Here is a 21,379-nt window from a genome sequence, read left to right as displayed (position 1 = left end):
TCTCAGATTTGACCTATGGTCAACGGTTTAGCCTCCAGAGGGCAAAAACTCAAAATTTGACGTTTTGGCGGAAAAGGTTTCTGTATAACTTTTGACTCCAAGCTTGTATTACCCCAATTTTACAAGCACCGCAATCGTCTCGTCGAGATGCGTCGAATGTTGACCTGAAAAGGTCAACCCGAAAATTTGACCTTAGGTCAAGGTCACGGAAGTCATGTTGCATGACATTTGATTCGTATTGTTGAGCTGAACACATTCATGGCGCTTTCAGCGCTCTAGCATGCTTCTATCCAGAGTTATTATAGAAATTAAAAAAACTGTTGGTCACGTTTCATGACCTGAGTGACCTCATGGGCATAAAAGGAGTCACATTTGCAATTTTCCTCACATGTGTCCCGATGTTTGAGGGTGTTTTCGGCCAAAAGAAGAGCATTTCACTATTTCCCCATTGACTTATAATGGGGAGGTCACAAAACTGATCTCACCTTAGGTCACCGATATCAAAATTCAGAGATACACAAATTGTTGGTACTGATTCCCTCGTGCAATAGCCCAAGTTTCAAACTTCTGGGATATATCAGTTTTTTTAGGCACGGTCACTTAACTTGGTGACCTGACCTTATGTGACCTGGGGTAATTTTTTTACATACGATGCGAAATTGATGTATCATAAGCTATACAAAGTTTCGCGGCGCGGCGCGAAGCGGTTTTCTTTACATTCGCAAAAACTGGCAGATGAGGCCGAAAACGCCTCCCGCCACCTGGGCGAAGGTTAATGATCAAATTACAACTTATACAAAGGGCCATGGCGTGTGAAATGTGATGTTGGTAAAAAGAAACATGTTGTCATACGTTTTTATACAAGTTTTTGAATAAGCATGACAATTTTGACGGTTATTGCCTTTTTGAAGAGAAACCTTTCAAATTAAATTAAAGAACACATAAAAGTGAAGAGACTTTCTTATTGTTTCTTTCTTTCTTTCTTTCTTATGGTCAAAAGGCTTTCGATGGTAAGAAAAGACTGACAAAGCTATCGACGCCGCTTTTTCGTGACGCTGTAGCCCTGTTACATGTTATGCGCCAATTCGTCCAAGAATGTCGAGACTCGAAAAAAGGTTATTTGATGACCTTAGCATTGACCTGATAAAAAATTACCAAAGCACTTTTGAAAGTAACTTTCTTACTACTGTTTTAAGACATTGGGAAGCTCTCCATCACCACGGCGAAGCCGGCTGGGATCCCACCTGGGCGCGGGCAAACTTACTGAAACACGCCTATCATCTGTTAGAAATTTAGATACAAACTTATTCACATATCTCTCAGAGAAGCATTGAGAAGATAATGATTGAAGCACAGATTGAAGCTATACTCTTACTCGTATATAATTTGCAAGCAAATTACGACCATACTTGTACAGTTATTGCAAAATAACATTTTTGCAGCGAAAAGGAAATTCGAAACCGAATTTAACCTCGCCAGACCCAATGGTTTTCTGCATACGCCCCGGCCGATGGGGGGGGGGGTACGAACCCCGGCCCTCGCCGGTTCACCCCTAATTGAGCTAGTCTCGCGGAAAAAAGCGAACGTGAGCGCCGTTACAAGACGCAGCGATTGGTACCCTTACAAGTGTCAGGTCACGCAGAGACCTCTGAGGTCAGGTCAAAAGCCCAATGGTATGCATTTTGCTTTGGGTAAATACCATCGCCAAAAATGATCGCAGAGCCGCGATTTCGGCATCATCGTGTTTGCCGTGCTCAGACGCGTCGAAAAGTTTTTGCATATGAGTATTACGAGATATAGAATAGTTAGTACTCATACCCTCGTGCAATACCCCGAGTATCAAGCATTTAGATGACATTTGATCGCAAAGTTTTCTTTTTTTAGAGCCATGGTTACATCACTTGACCTGGTGACCTAACCTTAGCTGACCTGGGATCAAAAATTTCACAAACGATGCAAGATTGATGTATGCTTAACTATACCAATCTTCCGAGGTTTGCTTTATACAGCAAAAACTGGTGAGTGTGGCCAACCCCATTCACCTCCCCCCCCCCCCCCCTCCCACCCCAGGTGAACGTTAACATGCACGAGAGGAGCCAAAGTTATTAGAAACGTTTGAGTAATAAAAAAAAACAATAACCCACTTAGTCATTGCGAAAAAGAGATATGTAAATTAGTTACTAAAAATACTGCAATTGATTTTCGATCGAAATAAAAGTGACACAATTTTGAAGTGAAACTGACTTGCACCTTTAAAGTCTGGCATCGAATTTTGACTAGAACATCAACAGACACAAGCACAAACACAGAGACAAAACGACAAACTTAATCCTAGCTAAGTATCATGGTGCAAGCTACACTCACCAGAGTAATGTTTTGCTCGATACTTTCGGATGCATTTTTGTTCTGAAAAATATTTCAAAACGGTTAAAACCGTAAACCGAAAGAGGCGCGCGGCGCGCCAGCGAGAACAAACACCGGCTGTCGAGTAGCGAACCCCAGCTGCCCCCCACACACGAGCACCATCAGCCACACGGCCATCGATCAGCACTCGCCGAGATCGCCAGCCACACACGGCTAACAGTCTTGGGCCGCTCTAGTGCGGGCACGCCTACACAGCCTCAGTCGGAGGTGGTCGTGGTACGGAGTACAGCCGGGGCACCGGTATTCACAGCGGGACACGGCCTCGGTAACTTGCACCATGATACCTGAGAACATACACGCTAGGCTTACCAGTGTCAGCTCGCTCAGCTCGGCCTCAGACAGGTGGCCCGTCGGATCGGAGGGCCACTCGGCCGGCGCCGGGCCGGCTCCGCCGTCTCCATCGAGCTCGGGCTCGCGCTCGCGCTCGGGCGCCGGCGCGCCGCCGAACGAGTAGATGTCATCTCGGTCCACTGGCGCGGAGAGGCACGGAGGTGCCGGGGGCGCCGGGGGCGCCGGCACGACCGGCGGCGCCGAGCTCAGCAGCCACTGGGCCTTGCCTTTCAGTGAAGCCAACAGGCCAAGAGAGGACTTTTTGGGAGCAGAACTCTGATTGCTAGACCCAGCGGTTGCAGGGGGAGCTTGGGAGGTATACCTTTCATGCGCCCTTTGAACCTCCCCAGTCAGGTAGTCGGCCAAGGAAAACGGAGAAGGAGATGCGTCTACCGCTCCAATAGCCTGAGGGACATCGGCAGGGTTTACAACTGTACTCTTTGGTGCCTCGGTCGGTCCGACGGCGTCCGCTTCCGGATGCACTTGAGTTTTGCTCAACAGCATCGCCTTTTCTTTTAAGGCACGCAGGCTGAGGAGCGACTTCGGGGCCTCGCGATGGACGGGCGCCTCGGGTTCCTTCTCCTTCTCCTTCTCCGCTGCAGCGCTGTCCTTTTCTTTGCCTTCATCTTTACGAGACCTCTTGGGAGGTTTGATGTTCTTGAGATCACAAAGCAGGATTGGTGAGTTGCTAGGAGAATAAGGCGCGTCTTCTTCGTTGACTTCTTCCTCACTCTCGTCCCAGCCGGGATCACCCGGAAGATCGTCTGGAGGCTCGTCTGGAGGCTCGCCTGGAGGCTCCCCTGGAGGAGTGTTTCGAGCATCTCCATAAACACCTCCCGTTTCGTTGTTTTTCAACGTCTCTGCATCCATCCGAGAGGCGTCTGGCGTCATCTCGTGGGGAGACATTTTCCTACGAGTCCGGTCCCGTGCAGCTTCCTCACGGTCTCCATCCACGGACCGTTGTCGCTTTCTCCAGACTCCGTCTGCCGGAGACGCGACACGTCCTTGACCGAGCGACTCTGCCCGCCGATCATCTGCCATTCTATCTCCGAATTCGCGCCCATGGTGACTACCTCCTGTTGACGGGGCCCTGTCCTTGCGTGCATGCTCTGACTGACCCTCGTGTTCGCCGAAGGAACCCACTGGGGATTTGTTGTGATGGTAGTCACCGTGAACCGGCGAGGATCTATGATTGTCGCTGTAAACAGAAGTGGCTCTTTCCCCGTCTGAGCAGCGAGAGGTGGATCGAGGGGCGGAGGATTCGAACGAAGCAGGCAGAGGCGGAGTTCTGGGACCGATTCGACCACTATTTATCCGTGACACCCACTCGGGCAGTGCCGGTAGCCGGCTCGCTTCCGTGGCACCAGCCTCCGGCGAGGCGGGCTCCCACCTCGTCTTCCGAGGTCTCGTTCTAGCCGTCACCGTGTGCTTCTCGGGACGGTGTGGCGCCTTGTGGGGGCCTGTGCTTCCATGCAGTGGCTCGCCGGGGTGCGCAGCTGGTCTAGAGACATTGGAACTGTGCTTGTTCGGTGCGCCACCAAATGCCATTTTAGCAGCTTCGCTTTGAACCCAGCCACTTGCTCGGTAGAGAGAAGGTTTCGCCTCCTGAACGGGTTTACGTTCGGTCGAAGGCTTGCTTTCGATGAGCGGTGGTTTAGCCTTGTGCTCCTCCTTATCCGGCTTCGTTTTTGGTTGAGCTAGCTTCGGTGTCGTGAGCAGAGTATCAAGAAGCGATGAGCCCTGAGCTACTGCAGACGAATCGCGCAACTTTTGCTCAATGTTCTGCAGCTTTTGCCGCTTACGTCTTTCCTTCTCTTCTGGAGTTTCATAGGGACGTGAACTGGAAGTGTTCTCGTATCTTGGATGCTTACTCGTCAGACGAGGCGGAGGTGCTTTGCTCTTCAGCGCACTTGAGAACGGGTCTACCCGATTGTGCCGCGAAGTCTTCCCGTCAGACTTCTTCGGGATTCTGCAGCAAAAGAAACAAATCTTTTAGTACCAGTGAACTTCATGTCGTACCCCTACCCCACATTTATGCTTTTAAAATCACCACTCAAAGAATAAAAGCAAACTCTCACAGAACAGGGAATGGTTAAATCGAGAGCTACAATAACAACAGTACATAACTTTCAAGAATATTTGGGAATGTACTCCTCATTTTAAATAAACCGGTTAACTGGGAGAACGGGTTGATTGACATAACACCTTCACAAGTTACTTTACATTAGTGATTGCAAGCGGCACAATTTTACCGATCAATAAGAATTAATTCGAAGATACGCACCTTTGATCCTTGGATGTCTTCTTTGAGGCACTGGAGCCACTTGCAGCGCTGTCGCTTCGTTCGGTGATCTGACTTGGCTTTTTCGCATCTGATGTCGAGTCGGCGCTTTGGCTTGACCCTGGACCCTTGCGATTTTCTTCCGCGACGGCTTGGCTCGTCTCCTTTTTCGCTAGTTCTTCGTCACGCTTGACAGCCTGAGTCGAATCGGCGGAGATGCTCGAGCCAGATGGCGCTTGTTTCAGCTTGTCTGAAAGCTGCCTCGTTAGATATCTTTTGGCTTTCTTGTAGAGCCTTCGATGACTTTTGGAGAACTTGACATCTCGCAGCCTCACCACGCATCGCTTTACGCGAAACTTCCTGCGGATTTTCTTGTCGGCTCTAGATTCGACAAAGCCACCATACGTCTTCACCTCCCTGGCTTCCTCTTTCACAGTCTCACGAGGCGCCTGAGCAGTAGCTGGCACTTCAGTAGAGCCTACCTGAGCTTCGGATGGGTGCGCCGGCTGTGCATCCGCTGGCGACGGCTCGATTACCGAGCTCTCAACTGGCTGATCTGTTATCCCACTGTCAGCTCCCTGTGCCAGCAACGGACCAATATCTTCCGTGAGCGAGCTGGCGATAGATGGCAGGGCATCCTCATGAACAACGAAAATGCTGTAGGTTTTCTTCGGCGCGTCCTGGTCACCTCCCTCAACTTTCAGAGGAGTTTGTTCATCACTTGGTTTAGCCGAGGGTAGAGCATCATCACTCGGCGCTGGACCGTCATCAGCCGCCTGCGGAAGTGTAGACGAGGCGCAAGGTGCGACTGGATTGACATCCACTGCGAGCGATGGAAGGGAATCCTCTTTGACTGGGACGTCTGGAGACATAGGGCCCGCGTCACCATCTCTTGAGACGCTCGATGCAGTGTTGCCTGGCGAGCCGACATCCAGCCCCGTTGCGCTCCCTCCGGACATGTGCGGCGGGCTGGCACACGGGCTGGATGGATCAGAGCCTCCTGCGGGACTGGCATCGTCACCTTCCAGAATATCAATCAGCCCAGCGGCATCAAAACCGTGGTCTCCGTCATCGGATGAAATGTCAGCAAACCCCTTCTGTGCGCTGTCCCACGCTTCTTTTGCGGCGTCGTTCTTTTTGGTACCAGAGCTATCCGCCGACTCTAGGAAGTCGAGCTCTTGGGCGACGAGCTCGGCATCCAGGCTCTCAATCTTGTTGCTTTTGCTTAATGACTTCAAAATTTCCGTTGAATGGGGACTCTTTATGGGCGACGGCAGCACAGCCTTTGGAGTGCCTCCATCTTCACCAGCAGAAGTCTTCGCATCCTCTGAAGGCACATCCTGGGTTTCCCGTGACCGACTCCTTCGTACGTGTTCACCTTTCTTGGGGGATTTCCGCGCTTCTTTTGCGGAGTCCCGCCTTCGACGACTCTTGGGAGTTGGGCGCACGTACTCAGTCGATGCGGCCAAAGCATCCTCTTCAGTGGCGCTGGACTGAGAATGAGTGCTTTTAATCGTCGGCCTTTGATATGAACGTATCTCGGATTCTGTCAGCCTTGGTAGGCACAGCATCGGCCGCATACTGAGAGGTAGATTCAAGGAAGCCGATGCGCGATGTTCTGACCTCGATGAGCTCTTTCTACGTCTCCGACTCTGTCCGGCTTTTTGTTTGCGATCTAAAATTCCCGGCTCATTGAGCTCATGCTCTTCGAAAGACGGGGCGTGGATGACATCTCCTTTCACCACCTCATCCAACACTTCATCAAGATGATCTAACCAATCGGAGTTGCAGCCGCCAGCCGTCAGAAGATCAACCTTTTCCTGGACCTTTTTGGGAATCTGGTACGAGTCAGATCCAGGTTTCCCAAACACGACGCTTCTTGAAAAGCCAGCGAAGGACTCTTCACTCCCTGACCTTTCTACCCTGTCATGATCATGAAGTCTTTCTTCGATCTCCTTTAGCCGTTGTTTCTTCTTGTTTGCTTTATTTCTCTTCTTCTGTTCAAGTTCTTCAGAACCCGATCTTGGGCTGGAGCATGTCGATTTTCGTCTTGGAGCACGAATATGCACTTTCTTCCGATCACGTCCCTCCTGACCTGAGTTGTTTGAAGTCCTTTGGTGGTTACTCAGACTGAGCTTCTGCACTCTTACCGACAAATTTCGAAGAACAACCGGAACGCCATCAACCAGGTATTCACTTTTCTCGGAGGAACGGGATGGTTCTTTGATTGAAGCATGCACAAGGATCTCGGGTTCAGCCTTGCATTCAATAGACGGCTCATCATAAGCGTGACCATCGCTCAAGATGGCTTCAGCGGTTTGCGGAATTTCTCCTTGATCTGCATCATCAGAAGTCCGTGTCCACTCATCGCCCTGGTGGAACTCCTCAGCATCCCCCTCCGAAAGCTTTTTTGATTTTAAGCTCGCCACCTGCTCTTCATCTGAAACCGTTCTCACGTCTGTAATTCGCCAGAGATCTTCTGGTGGATCCTCCGGCGGACCTGGACTACCATGTGAACGGTCCTGATTTTCGACCACGTCCCCTCCAAAGCCATCCACCTCTTTGTCTGAATCTGAGCTCTTTACGTCCTCTCTGGTATTTGACATACAGGTGTCTCCAACGCCCAAGAGTGGCTGTCCTGCGTCATGTTGGTTTTCCTCCTGCACTGATGCTGTGTGACGACATGAATCGATCATGTTATCGCCTTCAGACGCTTTGTCTTCCAGTTGCCCATCGCCTACTAGTTCGATCTGTTTCGATCTTGAACTTTCGTCGTCCTGTATCGCAGTTTCCGATACTTTTGAACTTTCGTCATCATGTGTCGCAGTTTCCGATACTTTTGAACTTTCGTCGTCCTGTGTCGCAGTTTCCGATACTTTTGAACTTTCGTCGTCCTGTCTCGCAGTTTCCGATACTTTGGAACTTTCGTCGCCCTGTGTCGCAGTTTCCGATACTTTGGAACTTTCGTCGTCCTGTGTCGCAGTTTCCGATACTTTGGAACTTTCGTCGTCCTGTCTCGCAGTTTCCGATACTTTTGAGCTTTCGACGTCCTGTCTCGCAGTTTCCGATACTTTTGAACTTTCGTCGTCCTGTCTCGCAGTTTCCGATACCTTTGAACTTCCGTCGTCCTGTGTCGCAGTTTCCGATACTTTGGAACTTCCGTCGTCCTGTCTCGCAGTTTCCGATACTTTTGAACTTTCGTCGTCCTGTCTCGCAGTTTCCGATACTTTTGAACTTTCGTCGTCCTGTCTCGCAGTTTCCGATACCTTTGAACTTTCGTCGTCCTGTCTCGCAGTTTCCGATACCTTTGAACTTCCGTCGTCCTGTGTCGCAGTTTCCGATACTTTGGAACTTCCGTCGTCCTGTGTCGCAGTTTCCGATACTTCCTCAACATCAGCGCAACTGGCCGATAGTGAACCCTCATCAACATGTGAAGATGTCACAGCATCATTTGCTCCGTCTACAACCGACTTACTTCCAGTTGCATCCGGTAGTGTTTCTGAATGTGACGCGATTCCATCAGATACTTCATCTGAGCGTTGCGGGACGTCTGTTGTTTTGGAACCATTTGCTACATCGAGTTTAAACACGTGAAGGTCATGAATTTCAGGACCATGGAAATAATCTTCCGTAACTACCACATCCGAGTGTGGCTGCCTTGAGGAAGAAACGGCAGTGCCTGCCAGAGGCGAAGAAGCTGCTCCGACCTCCTCTGGGCTGCAATCAGGGCTGACCCTAGAATGTGTTGTAACTGTGTCTGGTTCACAAGCGCTTATCATCGCATCCCTATCCGCTACCGAGTCCCTCTCTAGGCCTATTGAAACTGTATCCGGGGAAGGCACTGGATCAGGACAGGATGGAGGCGATTTGACTTCCGGACATTCGGCCGAAATGCCCGGAGTACCCGCACCACTCCCTACACCCGCCGACTGAGGCTTTGACAAAGTATCATCACTGTTGCTATCACAGTTCGCTTCAGGCTCTACACTGGCGACAGGTGGCAAATTAACAATCGCGCCGTCTGTTTCCGGCGAAGCGTCTTCCGGTGTCGCCTCTCTGGATACCTCCATGACGTGGCGTGATGCCGGCGCTCGCGGGTGCTCTCCGGTTCCTGCAAAAAGACAACGCATCGTAATAAAGGCGAAACACAAATAGTTTGTGGGCTTATGCAAAGAAGAAAGTGTTTTAAGTGCGACTTTTGGATATTGCTATATGATTCAAACATAATTGAGGGTTGGCTAATCTAAATTAACAGATGGTGTTGATGATTAGTCTTTTAAAGTTACCCAGTGCCTAATATTACGCATTTAGCTGGGGCAACATCGCAGTAACATGTTGTCAGCTCGTCATCTTAAGCCTCTAATCTCCTTACCACCATCATGGGCATGACATTCCTACTTACCACAGCTAATGTCAAGGTTAACAAATATCAGGAGCACATCAAAGGTAGGAGTCATTACATACTTTAGGTAAAAAAACAGGTCAATGTTCGGCACCCAAACTAACCAAACCCAGTACAGAAAACGGCGAACTTGTCCGTTGTATAGCCATTCGCGGCAATCAAGTCATGTCGGCTGTTTGCCGCTTAACCGAGGGGACCCATTACAGCCATCTAAACACCGAGCCAATGGCTATCTCAAGATTTCATTAGAACATTGCATCTTCTTCTAGCCATCGCTTTCATAGACACTGCATCACCTTTTGCCTACCAAAGCTGGGAAATGAACTGCATATTCATGTCATATATCGCATATATTTGAAGTAACTGCTTGTTCCAAATTAACCACGGCCAAGGCAGTGCCTGACTATGTAAATACGGCTCATTCTTTGTTCGCACGGCTGGTGAGTGGTGATACTGAGAACAGCACGAATGATAGACTACCTACAACTATACAATATATTAAAATACAAGAGAGTTAAGTTCTAGGAAAATGACGTGTTTCCTGCCTAGTTTTTAACCCGTTAAATCCAAATTGATGAAAGTTCAGTGGGAACTTACAAAATGACAGCCCCGTAAGAACGAAAGCATAAGCATGAAACAAATGCTATTGAACAAAAAAAGGAACTTCGATGAGGCATTACTGAAATTAACCAATACCAGTCCTTAGCTTCTTTAAAAAAAATTCCACAAACTACCTGGATGAAAACACTGATGACCGGAACATCTTAAGAAAAGCCAAATTCGACTCGATGCCTAAACCATGCTAATTCTCTCCCGTTAAATATCAAATTACCAAGGATTGATGGCATAAATAAAACCAACAATTACCATTGATGAAAGGGCATAATTTGTAGAAAAACAAATCACTTCCGAATTGCAATACATTTTGAAGCCCATGAAAGCATTACAACAAAGTTCGATTTTATCACATCACAAACGGAGAATGTAGGAATCCGTCAATGCGAAATACTGGTAACAAAAACGTGCACTTACACTGTAAGATAGGTCATTGGTTCCAAATCAAGTAAGAATATAATCATTTTTCAGATCACCAAAACAAGTATGTAAATCGGGTCCCATTTCTTGTGAAAGCAGAAGAACTTGCTAAACCACGCCAGAGCGTCTGGTACCCAAATTATTTAAAAAAGAAAAACAAGGCGAGTAAATGTTATATCCTTTTCCTCGAGTATAGAAAGTTTAAATGTCGAAGATGATGTATTTAGGTGAATTTGCGCCCACAGGGCATCATCAGACCCAATATTTGTGCCAATTGCTTGTCTGATGATGCCCTGTGGGCGAAAATTCACCTAAATACATCATTTTCGACATTTAAACTTTCTATATTCGAGGAAAAGGTCATTCATTTTGAGTTATTATAACAAGATGTTCCTCGCAAGAGCACTCAACACCATATCTTAAATGTAATATCCCTTAAACAATTTTAGATCTACATATATAATATATCTAAAAGCAAACAAAATTCCACGTCTTCATTCCCATTAGCATTTTGCATGGCATTATACCATTATGCAAAGAGTGACAAACATATAGTATATTATCCCGCGCCATGCTGGGAGAGGGCGTTTTTATGCCCCTTCCCCTCAGGTTTCAGCAAATATCTAATAAAACGGCGGCGCGTTCATACATCTTTTCTGCACATGTGAAAATTTCAGACCAGGGTCGTTCTAGGTCAGGTCACCAGGTCACGTCAAGTGACCTGGTGACCTGACCTCTTAAAGACCTGACCTCTTAAAAGTTACAATACTCGCTATAGCTATATCGACTGAACGATCGCTTGCCCTTATAGGGGAGGGGGGTCTAACGGATCCACCCTCAGGTTTTCGCGAATAACTCGCGTAAAGTGGCCGATGGTGACGAAACTTCGGTATCCTCTGGTAATTCAATTTTATACATAGGTACCCTGAAAAATAAATGACCCTGACCCAAGTGACCTTTGACCTGTGACCTATTTCTCGAGACCATGTTTGGCCAGAATCAAGATTCGGCGTATGTCGGCTCGCATTAGCCGCGCGTTTGCAGTCTTCTCGTGGTTTCAAGCGTTCAAACATGTGATATGATGTTGGTCCCATGCATTAGGGTGGGTGTCAGGGTCACCTGAAGGTCAGGTCAGGTCACTGACCTTTGATGACCTCGGTTTACTTTTTCGAGTTTAACATGTTTCTGGGCTGGTTTTAAGAGCTCAATTCAAAGTTAGCAACAATTTGAACACTTACGAAGTAGCTTTGGCGCCTTCGCAAAATGTTACGAAGCTGTCAAAGGCGGTTGACACCTACTACGAATACCCGGCAAGACCCCTTCTGGTTGACCTGACCTGACCTGACTTGGCCTGCCCTATTTGCATGAAGACATCATTTGCGATCAAAACTAACATGGTGTTCGTGATCAGCTCCCCGAAAAACCTTAACAGTCACACCTTAACACATTCTAACAGGTCCCGATTTTCCCGACTTTTGGGCCATTGACCTGACCTAGAAGGTCAACCAATGACCTAGGACCTTAACCCGCGCCCTGCTGGGGGGGGGGTGTTTGAACACACACACACCCTTGTGGTTTTTCGCAAATATCTCAAAAACGGCGGCGCGGAGCGCCGCCGTTTTTGGCACACCTTATCATACATCAATTCTACACATGTTGTGAAAATTTCAGACCAAGGTCATTCAAGGTCAGGTCACCAGGTCACTTGAAGTGACCTCACCTCATAAAAAGTTTCAATGTCTGCCATAGCTACACCGAGTGACCGACCGCTTTGAAACTTTTAGCGATTGCTAAGAGTAATAGCATGTACAAAATGTATATCTCAGAATTTGGATATCGATGACCAAAGGTCAGGTCAATTTTGCGACCTCCCCATTATAAGTCAATGGGAGAAAATTGAAATGCGCCTCTTTTGGACCAATGACATTATAAACACTCCCAAACACTGAATTACAAGTGGTTTAGACACACTGAACATGAAAATGGTGTCTGTGACCCCTGTTTATGCCCCTGAGGTCATCTTAGGTCACGAATGGTATCTAACAGTTTTTCGCAAATAACTTTTGATAGAGGCATGCTAGAGCGATGAAAACGCCTTAGATGTGTTCAGCTCGACGATACGGATCGACTGATATGCAACATGACCCTTTCCGGTCAGGTCATGACCTTGACCTGAGGTCAAATTTTCAAGTTGACCTTTCAAGGTCAAGTTATTGTTCATTCGATGCGTCTTGACGAAAGACACGATGCCGGTAAAAGTAAGCTCGTACAAGGCTTGGGTCAAAAGTTATTGCAGAAAAACTGTTTCCGAAAAAATCGGCTATTTTTGCAGTTTTTGCCCCCTGCAGGCAAAACCGTTGACGTTAGGTCAAATCTGAGAGAATTACTCAGAAAGGGCGTTAATAGGGCTATCGAATGCGCTTTTCTGCGGCGCTGTAGCTCTATTGGTTCCCGAGTTATGCGTTGGCTTCTTGGAAATTGTCGACACTCGACCTGGAAATCGGCAAAATTTTGCCTTCAATGACCTCTGGTGACCTGACCTTTGACCTGACCAAAAAATTGACCGAAGTGATTTCGTCATTATTTTTGGCGCTCTTTCGAACGCTGCCTTCCGCGTATCGCTACGTGGCCCAGGAGCCGAGTTAGAAGGGGGGGGGGTGTTCAGACACACACCCCCCCCCCCCCAGCAGGGCGTGGAAATCCAGGACCCCCAGCCGGGCGCGGGTTAAAATTGGGTATCATCGGCTTCCTCTCGTCACGGGCAACACGCTCATTTTTCCGCGAAGCTCTGGCTCGATCAGGAGCCAAACGGCAAGGGGGGTCGCATCATCGGCTTCCTCTCGTCACGGGCAGCACGCTCATTTTTCCGCGAAGCTCTAGCTTGATCAGGAGCCAAACGGCAAGGGAGGAGGGGGGGGGGCCAACGGACCCACCCCCCTATACGTTCGCGGCTGACAGAACACCAATGCATGTATATCTCGGAATTTCGATATCTGTGACCTAGCGTCGTATCAATTTTACGACCTCTCCATTAAAAGTCAATGGAGGAAACAGGTTAAAATAAACAGAAACAGGTCTGAGGTCAGCGAAGAGCGTTGAAAGGGCTACCGAATTTGCTTTTCCGCGGCGATGTAGCTCTACTGGTTCCCGAGCTATGCTCCGGGTTTTCGAAAATTGTTAAAATAGGCAAAATTTGAACTTTGATGACCTCTGGCGACCTGACTTTGACCTGACCTTGAAAATGACCGATGTGTTTTCTTCATTATTTTTTAGGCTCTTTCGAATGCCGCTTACCGCGTGTCGCTATGTGGCCCAGGAGCCGAGTTAGACGGGGGCAGGCGGTAAAACGCCCCCTCACCAGCACGACACGGAAAACTCGACAACCAGCACGGCGCGGGTTATCTTATGTCAGAAGCAGCTTTAGGCAAAATCCATCGAATCCATTGCAAAGAATACTCGTAAACTTTTCGACGCTTCTCCGCATATGTAGTTAAAATATGAACGAGCATTAATCAAGAATATATGAACATTCACGTTACAAATTCAAGCAAAATTTCAAACCGTTCATTCAAATTTCAAAAGCTCAGTGCGTAGCTAAGTCGCGAGAGCGCTAGACTCCAACTGGTGAGAGCACGTGTTCCGGTTCCAAATTCCGGGGTTCGAGGCGCGACGGGCGCTCGATCTTTATGAGCCTCCAGGCGGGTATGGTTGCGGTTGGTGGCAGGCCGTAGCACGCCATAGCAAGCCGAAGTCAGTGGGGGGGGGGGGGGGCGGCCGTACGCGACTATGTGCGTATGACATGTACGTTAAACTTTCGGACTCTAAACTCTGCCACAGGCCAGGACTTTCACGATCGGAGGGCAGAGGGCAGAGCAAACGCAACAAGCTGTGCTTAGCGGGGGCTCTGTCCATGTGAATCCTTCCATTCAAAAGGTTCGGACTAAATTTGGTAAAAAGGTTAACACTAACAGCGTAACAGTTTCGTCCATCGACTTCGTCAGCGCCGTTGTTTCATCGGGGCATCAATCGATCGATTATAGCTCAAATGTTTTCATTGTACTTGTTTTAAGTTATGAATACAAATACATTCTTAATGTTTATGGTTTTTTCGGAGTTGTTATAGGGACCCTCCCACCTTAACATTAGATTTGGTTGAGATAGCCAAAATGGGGTCCCTGGCTCACAATTACCGGTTTCGGCACTCACAACATCGAGAAATGCCTTAAATCGGAAATATTGAATTTCAAAATTGCAGCATTTTGATTCAGAGGGGCTAATGCATAGGAATACCCCTCTGAATGTGTGACGTCAACGCAGATATCTAACGATTTTTAAATGTTTGACTAGAACGTTTTGTAGCACGCGGTGGTATATGCTGCTTTGCGCGCAAGAAGTGCCGCACTTTCAGCTGCCAAACTATTGCTTCCAAATAAAGTCGCTAGGAACAGCGGAGATCCCAAAAAGTAAACAAAAGTAAAAGTCTAATATCTTGAAAACCGGTGAATATTTTTCGGTGAAATTTGGTAGATATTCGTTTTCGCTCTTTCTGAACCGAGCGACATCACTTTCATGCCAATTCATAAACTTTTTTGAAGGTGGGAGGGTCCCTTTAAGAGGATAAGTACAAATATTACATTTATTCAAATATTTATAAATGTAATATTTGTACTTATCTTCTTGAACAACTCCGAAAAAACATAAACATTACTTACATATCCTGAAGAAAAGCTTTTTAATCATGACAATCAAGTCATATCTCAGATACATTCTTTCCAAATTTCAAAAAAAAAAAATCATGAAAAAGCTATGAGTGGTAAACTGTGCCAAAGATTAACAAGATATCTCAAAATTTAAATCCAAATAGAATAAATTACCTCTTATTCATTGGACTAAATGACAAAGTCATGTTTTCAAAAGCAATTGTTGAGAGCTGGGAGCAACGAAAGAAAATAAAAACTGCAACATTGGAATCCTGAGCTCAAACTACATTTGGAACTTTCTTCTTGAAAGTTATCTTCTTCAAAATTTGACTTTTTCACCTGACCTGGAGCTGACCTTGGTACTAAACCTCAAATTAATTTGGTCTCAAACGACAGACGGCACTTCGAATTTCATGACTTTTATTACCAAAACTGGCCACAAAGAACGCTCCACGTCATTAATATGAATATGCTTACTTTTCACCATTCATTTCACCTTGACCTATATCACGTGACCACACAATTTAAAATTCAGGATCGCTTTGATTTGTCGCGGTCCCATATAACCCAAGCCCCAACTGACTTGCTCGGCACCTTGCTCACCTGCCCCTAGTGGTGAACCAAATTTGAACGCAATTGGCTCTGCCCTTCTCAAGATCTGTAAGCGACCCTTGCACGTACGCACGTGCGTTAACACCCAACTCTGCCACAAGGCCATGCATTGCCTGGTGGGTGCCTACTTATATGCAAGGTTTCAGTTCAATCGGCGCAGTAATAACCAAGTCATGACAATGACAATAAAGCCGACACCTCTTCACTTTGCATGTCGCACGTGCAATGGGGGGAGGGTCACCCACAAGCATCGGGAACATTTCTTTACTCGGTAGAAGGGATGAAGCTATTAGCTAGCCTACAAAAAAAGACCGCAAGAGAATCGGTCCAGTGGTTCCTGAGAAAAAAGGCTCTCAAAAACGTTATGTAAGCGGAACAACTTCGACACCCCTGTCTTGGCAGTTGGTATGTGGCACGCGCAGTGTTGGTCACCCATATGCATCGAAAGTAGCGAAGTTCATGATTACAGGGATGGATCTATCTGATGCAGGAGAACGCTTATCAATCAGTCCAGCAATTACGGAGACATAAGATCGTGTTAAGCATCGCGGTACCGAGCCGGGGAATGCCGCTTAAACTGATATTTTTTCCATTAAACACGGATATACTCGCTGCGCTCGCTCGTTTCCTTCCTCCCGCGTACAGCAACACATAATATCTCCCTCAGATAAGCTCTCTTATAATTTGGGACCATATGCGAGGCAGGTCAGCCAACCACTCTCCATTCGGTTGTCACAAGATCACAATGGCCAGTACCAGCGAAAACTAAAAATGTCACGACTTACGACTGTATGGAATGAAATGGTAAAAGTGAGAAGAGAGGTATCAAGAAAATGAAAAGAGCAATGCAGAGTTAGAGAGAAAATTGCTAATTTAAGCATAAGCCTTAATTTGTGCTCACAAAATATAACAAATACGATATTTCAAAAACAAGAAACAAAATAAATGCTTAACCTTGTGTAACATTTTTCCTCAAATTTTAATGCTCCGAAGAAACCATGCGACTCGAAATGAAAACAACAAAGTGAATCTACGTTCCAGCATTTCATTTTTTCCCAAATCCATTGCAGCTTTAAATGGAAGCAGAATAAATCAACCAGCAACATGTACCAAATAACATAAAAACAACTCAAGCAGCATAACTGAAAACTCAGTGTCATACAGAGAGCTCTTAAAATGCAGCTCAAGACATTGAGCATTAAGACAGTCTTACAAACAAAAGCAAGATTAGATCAAACAACAAACAGAGAGGGAAGAAAACCAGAGTAGAAGAGAGAGGGAGGGAGAGAGAGAGAGAGGGAGGGGAGAGGGAGAGGGAGAGGGAGAGGGAGAGGGAGAGGGAGAGGGAGAGAGGGAGAGGGGGAGAGGGGGAGAGGGGGAGAGAGGGGGAGAGAGGGAGGGGGAGGGGGAGAGGGAGAGGGAGAGGGAGAGGGAGAGGGAGAGGGAGAGGGAGAGGGAGAGGGAGAGGGAGAGGGAGAGGGAGAGGGAGAGAGAGAGAGAGAGAGAGAGAGAGAGAGAGAGAGAGAGAGAGAGAGAGAGAGAGAGAGAGAGAGAGAGAGAGAGAGAGAGAGAGAGAGAGAGAGAGAGAGAGAGAGAGAGAGAGAATACCTATGAACTCTCTCAACAATTAGATTTGTCCCATACATACTGATACATCAACTCTGGCCCAGCTGAAACACTGCTCACTTCATTGGAAACCAAACTTTTTTTTTTGCTTGTTTGAGATAACAACCACTCAAACATTGGGCCAGTCAAATGCCAGGTATTAGTTTGGAGAAAATGATAGCATGCCACTGGGTCTGAGCAAAAATGCAATGAGTTGCACATCAATCTTATCAAGGTCCATTGCTTGCTACTAGAGTGATGAGGAGTGAGGAACCCAGCCCCCAGCAACCTATGTACCTCCCTAAGTGTTGATTTTAAAAAGCTTTCAACAGTCAACTATGACAGTCAGCAGGTGGCAATAAATTATGGCATCATAGTTCTAATGCATTGGTCTGGAGCCTCTACAATGACATCAATCATCAAAGGCTGTCATATTTAAGCAACTGCCCATGCTCAAAATAGGATGTAATGTCAGCGGCAAACATATTTATTCATGGTTTGCATTACTTAAACTTTAGTAAGTTTTACAACATCGTAGATATTTAATGACTATAGGAGAGACACCAGTAAGCATACAGGCTGGCCTGGTATGGACATGAAAATTACCATATACCTGCTGTGAATAGGTATGTAGTACTATCATAGTTTAGTAACATTAGCAAACATACTCTATAGCTAAACTCTGGTGAAACTTAATGGGCTATATGCATGGTGCTTTTGCCAGTTTTCTTTTAGTTGAATCTTAGAATCCATTAACAACTTGGAGCTCATTATTATACATAATGAGTTATGCTACTTGTTTGCACCTATTTTGATTCACAATCAAAGAACAATTCTACATCAACATCTGATAATGGTAAAGGACAATGCATTATATAACAGAAAGGTAAAAAATAATGGTTCCTTTTCTTGTTAAAAAAGCACAGATTTTACCATAACAACAATTACTGCAGAAGTAGTTTGTACCTTATGACCATTAAAGATGCAAAAAAAAGGCAATTTTGAGGGCATGAAGCTGGCTCTAAATGACTTCATCATTCAATTAATCTGCAAGTGTTGATATCTTAATTTTTACAAAATAAGTGATATGATATAATCACAGCAATCCTTTTCTATCCACTATATAATTTATCCATGTTATTCATTATAGAAATGTGAATAACAAATGACAGATCAGCCAAAACATTTTTTTTTTAATCAATCCCAGCAGGTCACATAACAGACATCTCAAAATGGCATACTTTTTAACTCCAAAAATAAGCACTTGTGTACCTATTTGGTCAAATTACCTACCTGCCTCCTGAGAACTTAATTACCTTGACTATTATCATTTATTATTGTGCTGCATCATTACCGACACAGCTCACAGAGTTGGAAAGCAACCCTTCTTGTTTGTTAATTAGAACTTTAGGGCGTGCCGACTATTATGGTCATTTTGCACCCATAAAAGCAGCCCTACATATCTAACTAACAGAGAAGACAAGCAGCTTATCACTTTTTTGTGTGAATGATCATCTGGCAATTATTTCATTGAGAGGTTGTCAAACAGGATGATAAAGTGAGCTGCTACAAGAACTGTTAATCACATTCATAATGGAGAGATGTAACAGTGTTGTCTACCCTAAGGGGTCCACGGACACCATTAGACTTGACAGTGGTGATGCCCCAAGACCACCAGGATCAAGCGGTGACATAGCCCACCCCAATACATAACAATATACTCATATATTTTAACAGTCTTTGCAGGAACCCTTCTTGTTTACAAAGGTTAACAACATCACATCATGTAGATGGTTCAACATCAGATGATCAACGCAGCGGACCCATGTCGGCAATGAATGAGAGCCCACAGCATTACTGGTAGCAGTAGCTTTAGAGTTAAAACAACATAATCACAAACATTCAATTGTGAGGACAGATGGTGGAAAACGTACCTCGATGACTAGTCTGACAAAAGCATTCCTATAGGACGTCTTCCGCGATTCTTCACTTTCGGCTAGCGCGCCACCCACGCCGCAAGACGTAGCTGGAGCGGATCCTCGTCCTGCGGTCGATCACCACAGGAGACGGTTCTGCCCAATGACAAGAGCACTATGATGAGACAGTAGTAAATTATCCGTAAAATATGATGAATTCGACTCCGAAAAAACAATATCAGTTTAGTTTCTACGATAAAATTTATCGCGTCCCCTCAACCCACGCCGAAAAATATTAAACAATGGCGGACGCAAACAGTTAGTCTTGAAACCTCTAAGGAGGAAGAGACCCTATGACAGTAAATGACGTCATAGAAATCCGAAATATTTACAGGCCTGATTTTAATTGGTCAAAATAAGTCCATTTCTCAACGTGATTCGCTAGGTTTTTGACGTCATCAGTCGCAAGTAAATGTTGTAACGGTCATGGGCAGGAATTTTAGCCTTGGCGATATGGTGCATGGCCTTTGGCTACCGCGTAAATTTTTCGTCTAGAGGTCTAGCATGGGTCTAGCCGTGGATTGAAGCGTTGACCAATCATTTCTTTTCTTTTTCAGCCATTTTCCGTTATTGAAAGAGGGTAGCATTTAAGATACTCTCTAATGCTCTGAAGAAATTCATTATCATCAGTACCACCAGTTTATTCTTGGCGGATTACTTGGCGAATCATGATGATCCCTATCATACCCCTATGTATTCCTAGGCGCAGCTTGGGGCGCAACCCAAAAAAAAAAAAATATTATTTATCAAGGGCATCTACAGATCGCTTATTTGGCTTTGTGGGTTGGATAATTTTCCTTACCTTCAGTAGCGGCGGAACACCTTCAATTAAGGGGTGGGCGAAATCCGGCCCCCGCCGAAGTTAGTTGGTAGCACTGCTGCTCCACGGCGTACATTTCCTACCAGCCCATAGGGTTTACATGTTAAATGGCCTGTTTTCGGCGAGCGATATCTCGGTCAACCTTTGAAGGAATCAATGGTTCTTAGTCTCAAATGATAGATCGATGAATTTTCTTTCGACAATTCCTCTACCATTTTTCACGAAACCCAGCCGATCTTCTACGGCGTACACTCGCGGATCCAGCCACCTGTCATGGGAGGGGCATTTTAGCGAAGGGTCCCAAGGTAGGGTGCCCCTAAAACTAAAAACTCTTCGGATTTAGGCTACTATTTTTTGGGATTTGCCGAAATTTATTTTTAATTTAAAAATAAAAAAATATCTTCAAATTGAGCCTCATGCCGTTTTGGGCCTCCCCCCAAAAAAAATCATCGGAAATATGACCGAAGTTTACATGTGTATGTACCTGGAAGGAAAATTTAACTTTTTAATTAATTGAAGTTGGTTTTAAAACGATGTCTGATGCGTAAGCATCCAATTTCGACAAGATTATGGGATTCTGAAGAAAATTTTGAAATTTCGAACCTCAAAAAACGCCAAAAATAACCTATCTGGCGGGAGGGGCATACTTACATTGAATGCCCCTCCCAGATTTCTACGGGAGGGGCATTTGCCCCCAATGCCCCCCCTTGGATCCGCCAGTGACGGCGTACAGGGTAAAGATTTCTCTGCACGCCAGCACCCGCGATCCGCCTCTCCGATCGTCGGTGCGCGGTCCTCGGTAGCGCAGTCGGTAGCGTATCGGGCTACGGATCCGAGGGTCGTGAGTTCGAATCCTGGGAGCGCCGCGTGGTTTTGGCTAGAATTGAATGATGTAGATTCTTGAATGTTTGCATAATCAATTATTAATAGCTAATTGAATGTATCTGCCCACTAATCGACCCCTAAAACCTGTTATTTAAGAAATTTAAGAAATGAATGTCACGTGCGCGTCACGACTGCAAACCATAAGCGCTACCATATTCTAGTTTGAACTAACTTTTTGCTAGTCCCGACCACATATAGTAGGTTTTCTAGTAGGTATACTAGAAATTCCTACCAAAGTTCGTCCTACCCTTCACTCAATATACCCTGGGCGAAATCCGCCCCCACCCTTCCACTGCGCGGCTGCCGACT

At 46.1% G+C, this 21,379-nt stretch overlaps 1 protein-coding gene across 1 annotated transcript in view; it reads right to left on the bottom strand.

The window, feature by feature from the left end:
* LOC122380350 overlaps positions 1 to 19,632 on the bottom strand; it is a 31,728-nt gene extending 12,096 nt beyond the window's left edge. The window contains exons 1-5 of the mRNA XM_043363436.1: positions 19,324 to 19,632; positions 5,039 to 9,146; positions 4,374 to 4,723; positions 3,192 to 3,737; positions 2,734 to 2,894 (exon numbers count right to left, since the gene is read on the bottom strand). Of these exons, the coding sequence (XP_043219371.1) occupies positions 2,734 to 2,894; positions 3,192 to 3,737; positions 4,374 to 4,723; positions 5,039 to 9,105 (5,124 nt within the window). The 5' untranslated portion in view covers positions 9,106 to 9,146; positions 19,324 to 19,632. The remainder of the gene's footprint in view (positions 1 to 2,733; positions 2,895 to 3,191; positions 3,738 to 4,373; positions 4,724 to 5,038; positions 9,147 to 19,323) is intronic.
* Positions 19,633 to 21,379: the final 1,747 nt, after the last annotated feature.

The sequence above is a fragment of the Amphibalanus amphitrite genome, unplaced genomic scaffold (assembly GCF_019059575.1).
Source record: "Amphibalanus amphitrite isolate SeventyFive unplaced genomic scaffold, NRLGWU_Aamphi_draft 000096F_arrow, whole genome shotgun sequence".
In the NCBI taxonomy this organism is placed as follows: Eukaryota; Metazoa; Arthropoda; class Thecostraca; order Balanomorpha; family Balanidae; genus Amphibalanus; species Amphibalanus amphitrite.
Note: the sequence above shows the minus strand (reverse complement) of the source record. Positions and strands in the feature narration are given on the sequence as shown.